The 9889-nt window shown below is 46.9% G+C and overlaps 1 protein-coding gene across 1 annotated transcript; it reads right to left on the bottom strand.

The window, feature by feature from the left end:
- Nucleotides 1–371: 371 nt before the first annotated feature.
- On the bottom strand, nucleotides 372–8509 carry LOC122369551 (ethanolamine-phosphate cytidylyltransferase-like). Its single transcript, XM_043344378.1, has 10 exons — nucleotides 8367–8509; nucleotides 7738–7850; nucleotides 6465–6503; nucleotides 5254–5281; nucleotides 2977–3055; nucleotides 2586–2732; nucleotides 2023–2156; nucleotides 1353–1531; nucleotides 881–989; nucleotides 372–512 (listed from the first exon to the last, which is right to left on the bottom strand). Exons 1-10 carry the CDS (start codon nucleotides 8495–8497, stop codon nucleotides 401–403), a joined length of 1071 nt encoding a protein of 356 aa, XP_043200313.1. The 5' UTR covers nucleotides 8498–8509; the 3' UTR covers nucleotides 372–400.
- Nucleotides 8510–9889: the final 1380 nt, after the last annotated feature.

The following is a 9889-nucleotide window of genomic DNA, read 5'->3' on the forward strand; positions in this document are numbered from 1 at the left end:
TCAGTAATAGCTGGAATAACTGCTTTCGGTGTAGAATAGCATGGGTGCATTATCCGTGAATGCTAGGTGCGTTTCCAGTCGCTTGGTCTCACGAAACCCGCTTTGGGGGCAATACAGCACCGATTAAAACTGAGCAAACAGTTAAAATACTGGCACCAACTGGCTATCGTATCATCCCGCATCCCATATCATGAATTATTGTATCGTCCGAGCCATAAAACTCGAACTACTACTGAATTACGGTGGTGATCGTTTTAAATACGCGGTCATTTAATTGATATAATAGATATTTTCAATCGAATATAACTATATCAGCACACAATCAAATCCCGACACTCTATGAGGACCCGCCGGTCTGACGCCCCCCCCCCCTCCGATCCACCCCACCCCCCAGGCTCCATCACTGGTCACCCGCGTGGTCCGCTCGCTCCGTCTGTTTAGACTTTTCGAACGCCTCGTAGGCCGCCAGCTCCTTCTTTTCCTTCTTCTGGTTTCGTAGCATGAACTCCATCCTGGAAAAACACGGTAAGACGGCGAGGAAGAGAAATCAGAGACGGAAGAAGTAAAAATTCTTTATAAAGCATCTATCCGAACTATCGGCTTATCCCTAGTAATAACTTTGTCATAAGACATGTATCCGCCCTATCCATATCCCTATCTTAACTTTATCATACCGTTGTGATTGCGGGATGTATCATAGCTCGCCACCTCAATCACATACATCCCCTTCGCCTCCTCAATTCCTCTCTCCCTCTCGCTCTCTCTCTCTCTCTCTCTCTCTCTCTCTCTCTCTCTCTCTCTCTCTCTCTCTCTCTCTCTCTCTCTCTCTCTCTCTCTCTCTCTCTTTTTCTTTCTCTCTCTCCCTCTCTCTCTTGCTCACCTGTGCTCGATGATTCTCTCCACTATCTTCTGCGTGGTCATGTCATTTCCAGACACGAGAGATTTGAACTTGCCGCGTCTCTTGGGTTCCAAGTAGGGATCTGATCCGTCTATATTAACGAGGAAATCAGTCAATTTTCAGTCCAGTCAACAGCACAGGTAACATGGAAGGAGAAACTTCAGTCCACCCACCAGTCAACGAGATATGCTGCTAAATTCACTGTTACTAAACGGATTAATGTTAGACACCTGAACCTAAATCGAGCTCTGTTGTACACCTAGACTAAAGAGTTTTATACACTATAAAGAGGTCTATGAATGAATGTAACCACCTCCTTCCTTTTCACTCGCTTACTCTCTCTCCCCATCCCTCCTTCCCCTCCCCCTCTCTCTCTCTCTCTCTCTCTCTCTCTCTCTCTCTCTCTCTCTCTCTCTCTCTCTCTCTCTCTCTCTCTCTCCCCTCCCCCTCTCACCGACATCCTCCGCCACGGGCGTGTGGCCGTGACACACCACATCCACCCGGAAATGGTCCATCAGCTCGGCGGTGACCGCGTACGGGGCGCCGATCACCACCTCACCCACGTAGCGGCACGCCAGAACAGAGAGCGTCCGCTCGTGCAGGTTCATGATCGGGTAGTTGTAGCCCTTGTAGCTGGCGGCAATCAGGGCGGTCAGACGGTCGTGCGTATAGTGATTTTGGCCCTTACGGATAAGTGTTTATTGTGAGCGAAAAACTTTCCCTTTGCCATTCCCCTAGAGGGGGTACTGACTCCTGAAGAATCGGACCTAATCTAACCTGCCACTAATTTTCCCTAAACCATGCTCCCTTTAAACTGGATATCAATATTTCAAAGAGATAAACGTTGTGAGGAAGATCGTCAAGATATTCATCAGCATTCAGAATTTTAATTGACCAAATCCATCCTGGATTGAATCAGAACATGAAGGACAAAACTACACATTTAGATTGATAAAGAGTCGTATTTAAATATAGTTACGAGTTTTGTAATTTTGGTAATTTACCTTCTGATTCAATTAAGGATTCAGTGGATGAAAATATGGATGTCAATACACGGGCACCCAGCTACCCCATCAGCAGCGATACAGCAGCAGTTCACAGAGCGTCGCGACAGCAGTTCTCACCGGTTCACAATGGGGTCCGTGTGGAGTCCAACGATCAGAAAGTCGCCCTCGGCCGCCGCCTTCTCCAAAAAGTCCAGGTGACCGACGTGGAACAGGTCAAACGCGCCGGCCACGTACACCACACGGTCACCGGGCTGAGGTGTCACAGGTCAGATACGGGTCAGATATGGGTCAGATACGGGTCATGTACGGATCAGATACAGGTCAGATACGGGTCATGTAGAGGTGAGATACAGGTCAGATACGGGTCATGTAGAGGTGAGATACAGGTCAGATAAAGCTCACATGATATTAAAAAGAGTACAATATACAAACAGACAGAGTTCCTCTCCAACTCTAACCGCATTTTATCCTTCTCTCTTTCCCTGTTCTTTCTCCCCGCCTCTATCTATCTATCTATCTATCTATCTATCTATCTATCTATCTATCTATCTATCTATCTATCTATCTATCTCTCTATCTCTCTATCTCTCTCTCTCTCTCTCTCTCTCTCTCTCTCTCTCTCTCTCTCTCTCTCTCTCTCTCTCTCTCTCTCTCTCTCTCTCTCTTTCTCTCCCTCCCACCTTGGGCGCCCGTCCGGATGAGAACTGGATCAGCTGCCGCGTGGTGGGCAGGAACTGAGTGACGCCCGTCCACGGGCTGTGTGCCGTGGCGCCGTGCTCCAGGGACGGCTCCGGCGGCAGGTCAACAGAGTACTCGTCCTTACCAGTCTGTGTGACACAGGTCAGGTCAGGTCAGGTCAACAGAGTTCTCGTCCTTGCCAGTAGCTGTGTGTAAAGGTCATGTCAAGTCAGATCCGACATGATTCACCGAGTTAATGTCCTTTAATCAGTCACATTTTCATCGCGAGTTCAGAACAAAAAGCTAAATTCGTTAAATGGATCAGGCTCACGTACCATATTCCTCAAGTAAAAATGGAAAAGCCTGCCCTCCCGACTGTCCCCGTGACCTGACCTTGAAGTGGGTCCGGGTCATGAGCAGCATCCGTCCGACCAGGTCGGTGGTGGAGACACCCCGTGTACGCTGACACTCTCTGAAACGGGCGGGGGGGGGGGACGAGTTATTGGAGCGGGGGGACCCCGCGTGCGCTGACACTCCCTGAAACGGGCGGGGACGAGTTATTGGAGCGGGGGGGGGGGGGATATCATGTGCGCTGACACTCCCTGAAACGGGGGGACGAGTTATTGGAGCGGGGGAGACACCCCGCGTACGCTGACACTCCCTGAAACGGGCGGGGACCGAGGGGGTTATTGGAGCGAAGGGGCCGAAACACACATACCCCGAAATAAACAGCAAACAGCAGGCGCTGACGGAATCATTACAAAAAGAAAAGACGGTCGAATAGGTATAGAGCTGATAGACTGCACTTGCTGACGTTTCATGTAAACATACGCCGAATGTAAACAGATACAAAGTCCAAACCAGTCGTCTTCGTACTTATTTATTCCTACTAATTCAAACCAGTTCCTTGTGGAGTAGAGAATTTATTTATTTCAAACTCATTCTCGAAGAAGTGTCAGAGTACTGCGGAGTGTGGAGCTTTTTCTGACATTTTTGTAGCTTACTAAAATGGATGAGATTTTCATCATAATACACATCAGTATGAATTTCTAGTGCGGTCATTGTTGGACGACACTCGTCATAATACAGATATAATCAACCAATTAATCACCCTGTGTTTAGTGATACTTTGCAAATAAATAGTCAGCAGCTAATGATAGATTCCATCGAATGACTCAGTGTAATGTTTCGTAGACATCATTAACGTTGGACGAAGCTGCCTCGCGAGTGGATCGTTAATAAATATAGGACCAACTGCAAACAATATTTTCCGTGATACACAGAGAAATAGCACCAAAGATGCGTGTTCCAGTTAGCTCAACATCATTCCGTGACCCCGTTAGGTCAGAATCTGAACCACCTCCATACCCCTGTAATATCCCCGAAAATAGATGAAAATTTTGAAACAACTTTCTGGGCGGAAAATCTTTACTGGTTTATTGCAATGCATGACCGCTGTACATAATAAAAACTCCAAAATCGCTCCTTCATACCCTCTGCCCCGTCACGCTTGAAGCGTAGTTCGAGAGACCCGTCCCCGCTGAGGCCCTGCAATCTGCACTGACAGCTCCAAATCCGTCACTATCAGCACAAACCTTTGCCCTCAAGACGCCATTACTGCTGTGTACTCAGTGCTTACCGCGATACGTGCCACCCCCGCTCCCTGTGGAGGCCTCCCGGGCATCGGTCTTTGGACCGGCATCACGCCACTGACAACCATCCCCGCCCCCTCCACCTCCTTCAACGCTCTCAGGACACGTATCGAGTGATACCGGGTTTTTGACATGCAACTCCCCCCTCCCTTACCCCGCTCTTCAGCGCCCCAAGGCCAGTTGAGTGGCGCCGGATTACGGACCTGCAACTCCCCTCCCCTCCCCGCCCGAGGCAGAGGCACCCGCAGCGTCCTGTCTGTGTCCAGGGGAATGTTGGGGGAATGACCCGGCCGATGCTCTAATTGTTTAGACCGGACAGTCAGCTGACCGAGACGGTGATCTTGAGGTGTGACGTCATGTCACCTGGGCAGACGAACTTTGGCATTGTCTATCGACGGTCGTTTATTACCGAGTTGAAAATTGCCCGATGATGTTTCCCGTTTGTGATCCTACTGTACGTGCTTTGCAATCCCTGCTGGGGAAAAAGCAGCACTGATGCAATATAATGAAGAGCTTTATTAGGTATATAAGGTTTAGCAAAGCAAACCATTCTAAATTAACTCTCATGAACAATCTCATATTAACTACAACACATGACATAACCATTGAGCTACAAAAAGCGAAAAATATATGAGCTGAGGCCTGGGGTACACTACATACACATTACACAATACAAACATTTCAAGATCGATGACTTTCGAGCTAATACATATATTGTGGAACTTAATAGTGTTAGGCAGAAGGTGCCAAAACATGGCCAACATCGTGTTCAACGAATAAACCAGTACGTTATCAGTTTCTTGTTTGGCAAGGCAAGCCCAGCACGGTCATTTTTTTATCCTTAGCACTGCTCCCAATTAGTTGTGGATTTAGAGTTGCAGGTGTCCCGATTATAAAACGCGTTTTGCCGTCAATAACACATCTGTATAAAATCGGTCACAAAAGGCGAAGAGAGCACTTAACCTCGCACGGGAACCGAAACCGGATAGCTGCCTTACAGCGAGTAGCGGTAACTCACTTGTATCGATTGGCTGCCTTGACGATATCCCGGCCGGGCCCGGGGGGTAATCCCAACCACCGCAGCCCGGGGGGGGGCGTTTTTCGCCCCCCCTGTCTAACTCCGTAAATAAGAGAGCTACGGAAACAAAAGCGATACCAAACGAAAGGTCCTTACGAGACGATTCTAATGCACCTAAAATTTTTGACCTCAGGTCAATTTTCAAGGTCAGAGGTCAAGGTCAAAGGCCAAAACCGGCACATGTGTAGTGATCTCAAAGTAAGCCTTCTAGAGGACGGCAGGCTGCATCAAACCGGCAAAATTGGGTGTCAAACGAAAGAAGAGAATCTGAGGATTCTGAAAATGTGCTCTAAATGAAAGGTCAAGGTCAAGGTCACGCTCAAAATTGACCTCAAACTTGGCACTTTTTCGCACATCTTGCGTGCTAACTTCCAAGATGTTTTGAAATGTTTTGAGGCTTATCAGTTCCCTATTTGTGGTTCATCTTACGATACAAGGCTGCTCAAAGGTCAAGGTCACACAAGAGTATCCCTGCTAGAGGCTATTTCACTTATTAAGTTAGTAATAATAAATAAGACAATTTTGCCATCCAGAAGCTCTAAATGAAGGCTTAGAGGAAAATAGATGCCAGATTCGTGATCAGCGGGTACAAATCCATCATAAACGACCTTTCATGTGTCAAGGTCAACCAGAGGTCATTCGAGGTCACATGAGGTCAACATGAAACTTGACCTTTTCCGAACAAAATATATATCATTCGACGCGGCTTGACAAGGCGAATGCGATGGTACCACTGCCGTAGCTCTAGGACCATTTTTGTCGAAGTTATTTGCGAAAAACTAAAACCACATTTCGGGGTCGTTGACCTGACCTCTGACCTCAGGTCACCAAAACTATTTTTCTATTTTTCTATAGGTCAAACGCTACACAGCCGTGCTCGTAATTTGTCTTTATCTCTAAAACTCTATTTTTAGCAGCTATTTGAAGTTTGCGTCTGTGACGCCGAAGTTTGCCGTGCAGGGGTCTAGAAAAATGGACCTTGTGACGTCATCAAGGGGGCTAGGTCCAAATTTTTTACTTCAGAAGATGTCAAATTGATGGGAGAAAAGGTACTGAAAGTTTCGCCTTCCTATCCCTAAGCGTTCGGGAGTTATCGCAAATATTCGCCAGGGGGGGCGAAAAACGCCCCCCCCCGGGCCCGCGAGGGATATGGTAGGTATCGACTCCCTCGGCCGTCATCGTAATATCATCTGTCGGACAATTAAGGGGGGGGGGTCAATAAGCCAGGGTGTAAGCAGTCACTAAACTTACGTACCAAGTGGTGCATATATGATTTGGTGGGACTGGCTGAGGCTCATGTACAGTAAAATGGAAAATGATTTGTAAACAGTTATAAATACCCAAATTTTAACACCTTGTCCACATTATAAATATCCAGTATCCACCTTTCCAGAAATAAGTTTAATACCTAATATATCTAAACATTTGTGAATGATTGTAAGTTGTAATTGTCATCAATATACAATATACATGTTATCAATGCGCCCATGTATTAGAGCGCAAAACACAGCTGGGTGCACGCATTTATTTAGCTATTTCAGCTCAGGATATCAACACACAATGAACATCAGCTGCCACAATGTTCCTTTCAGATCAATATTCAAAATGTGTCGAACCGCTGTAAAGCCGATGCGATTTGATACCGATGATTCAGCTCAGTGATATCTGCACAGCAATGCACCACTACCGACGCCCCTAATACACCGATAGTAGACCAACGATCCCCGATTAACAGGCAGTCACAGACAGTGACGGATTACATCGCAGATAGATAAACTGAGCTTGCTTCGACAGTGAGCCTCACCAGATTCAGTCGGAGATGTTCATTTATTTATTGAGCACAGTTCAAACAAAGGCTGCAGGAGCGCACTCACGGCTAAATTCCTTCTCTGAAATGCTCTTCAGACAATATCTACAGTTGAGTTGGCGGCCATTTAGGATTATTCCGAATGGCCAAACAAACTCAAAACCGCTGTCGTTTTAAAACAGCGACCAAGGCTTTGACGAGCATTTCATAGCATGACGCAATGGTTGACTACTTTTTCATAGGTACGAACGAAACGGGCAACAAATACATAATGCAATACGTTAAGTTGTGAAGTCTTCCCATTGCTGTAAGTATAAAAATGTCAACACAAACAGAACAAAATGCAACTCTGTGTAGCATGTCTGTGAATAGCGAAAACAGAAAAGTCTCGTTCAAAAACCCTATCAATCACCCAATCAACATCTTACGCAAATTTCCTCCAGAGTGGAAAAATTACGCTTGTCAAAATTTCAGAACGCGCTCAACGTCCACAATGCATCCACATAAACGTGCCCTAGATCACAGCCTACCTCCAGGTTTAGCCATACAAACGTGCCCTGGTTCACAGCCTACCTCCAGGTTTAACCATACAAACGTGCCCTAGTTGGTAGCCCTACCTCCGTGCACGCAGAAGTCACACCCGTACTTGTCCAAAGTCTCCAGTGTGGTAACATAAGGGGCCGCTTCCACTACCTCGTCGACCCATTTGATGGCGCGCACCATTTTGTACCTGGTGACACGGTCGGGGTTGGGTCAGGACGTGGTTAGGGAGAAATACCGTCACATATTTCTACCTAACGGTATTTCATAATGTTGTGACGGTATTTCATGCCACCCCCGGGGGCGGAGGGCATGAAATACCGTCGCATCATCTCATAGTTACGAACACCATGGCGATATCAGGATAAAACACCGTTACGGCACATCAATAATACGTGTGATGCAGTGCGCTACTCGTTTCACTCTGTAGGGCTATACCGGAAACATGCACCAGTTGACAACATCCACTTGAGTTTGTTTTATAGATTTAGGTAAAACTCATCGCCCCCAGACAAATATCATGATTGGAATCACACATAGCTTATTAATGGGAATGTATAAGTTTATAAGTGACTAGGTTTCGTTTCTGCTAAACACAATCCTTCATCCGGAAGAAAAATAAGCACTCAAGACTTGCCTCTAAAAAACCTCACCATTCGCCCCTCCCTCACCTGCGCTTTCTGCCATCTCCCGTGGTGTCACTGACCGTTCCTCCTCGGTGAACACGGGCGGCCCCTTGTGCTCAGTGACCTCGGCGTCACTGTGCACCCCCACCATCAGGTAGTCGCCCATGGCTTTGGCCTGACGTAACGAGTTGGCGTGACCAAAGTGCACCATGTTGTAGCTGCGGGAGAGATGCTCGACAGCGCTGCATTTCAGTACTGTGGACGAATATTGACAATAGCTTATGCATCGTGATTGACTGTCCCGTCTGACTAATTCGAATAAGGTGTGGCTGTTGGCGCACTTTGCCCCGCGGCCCGCACCAGAACTGCCCCTGGTATATTTATGCTGTGCCTCGTCGCTTCATTTCATGATTTGTATTCGGTGAGGCAGTGCAGGATTGATGTTGTAGATACTGTTTAGGTACCTATAGGTACCTTCATGTAAGATGTCGGGCCCCCTTCCCCAATATACCCCGCCCCCTTCCCAATACCCCCGGTCTAGGTCTGGAGCCCCACTGATGGACTTGTGTTGATCTCATGGTAGAGTCACAGCTCTTATCCTATAGCCCAGCCTATTTATGGTCGGGCTCGGGAGATTGAAATACACGCAGTCCCTACGAGTTCCAAAATCAGTTGTACCGTGTCTCGAGGGCATATGATCGGAATGATCGTGTTCAGAATTGTTAGCATATCGCAAACATTTTACCTATATTTGTCCCATATTCTTATGCCTGAACAATCTAAAATGTTAACCCATTAACGCCCGTAATTCCCCAGCGAACGCACACGAATGCCCATTTGCTAAATTGGACTAAATGGTCCCCTAAGAGTACCATGTGAGTTTGGTAAATGTGAGAAATCCAGAAATATCCTTTTTTGAAGTGTTACCTTTTGGTACCACTGGGCGTTGGTGACATCATTTTTTGCAAAAACATGCATTTTAGCAGCATACAAGATATGTTTGCCAAGAAGACTTTGCAACTCATTCGTGAAAATTAGAATATTAGACGACATACTCATCGGCAACATTATGGCAAACACTCGCCTCTGATGTTTTCCAAGTTGTCAGATTATGACGTCATTAGTCATTACTGTCATGCTATGCCTAACTGCCATAAAGATCAATGCTATTATTCATAGTGGTGGGTCGGTCTAATGAACTGTACTGTTTTAAGCAAGGCTGCGGAGTCTATGGATTTTCGGTGACCCTGACTCTGACTCCAATTCAGACTGTCACATATCATCTCCGACTCCGACTCCGACTCCAGGTATGACTGTCGACTCTGACCGACTCTAACTCCGACTCCATGTCCGCAGCCCTGGCATGTGCGCGTAGTCGCGGGATTTTCGGTGACTTGAACTCCGGCTTCGGCATCCACAATCGACTCCGACTTTGACTCCGACCTCGGCTAGAGATATCGACTCCGACTGACTCCGACTCCGACTCCGCAGCCCAGGTTTCAAGGCTTGCAGGGTCGTTTATTTTCCTAAAATGCACAAATCTTTCTATACAAATGACAAAACTAACAGTTTTCTGAATGTCATTACCAGCAACCACTCTACA

Source organism: Amphibalanus amphitrite, unplaced genomic scaffold (genome assembly GCF_019059575.1).
Source record: "Amphibalanus amphitrite isolate SeventyFive unplaced genomic scaffold, NRLGWU_Aamphi_draft 001048F_arrow, whole genome shotgun sequence".
Lineage (NCBI taxonomy): Eukaryota > Metazoa > Arthropoda > Thecostraca > Balanomorpha > Balanidae > Amphibalanus > Amphibalanus amphitrite.

Excerpts from the sequence above, each read along its gene's own strand:
- LOC122369551 (XM_043344378.1), bottom strand. The coding sequence starts at position 8,497 with ATGGTGCACTTTGGTCACGCCAACTCGTTACGTCAGGCCAAAGCCATG. Across the intron at positions 7,851-8,366 it reads GTGTTCACCGAGGAGGAACG|GTACAAAATGGTGCGCGCCA; the intron begins GTCAGTGACACC and ends CCGTGTCACCAG. Across the intron at positions 3,056-5,253 it reads AAGGCAGCCAATCGATACAA|AGAGTGTCAGCGTACACGGG; the intron begins GTGAGTTACCGC and ends CGCCCGTTTCAG.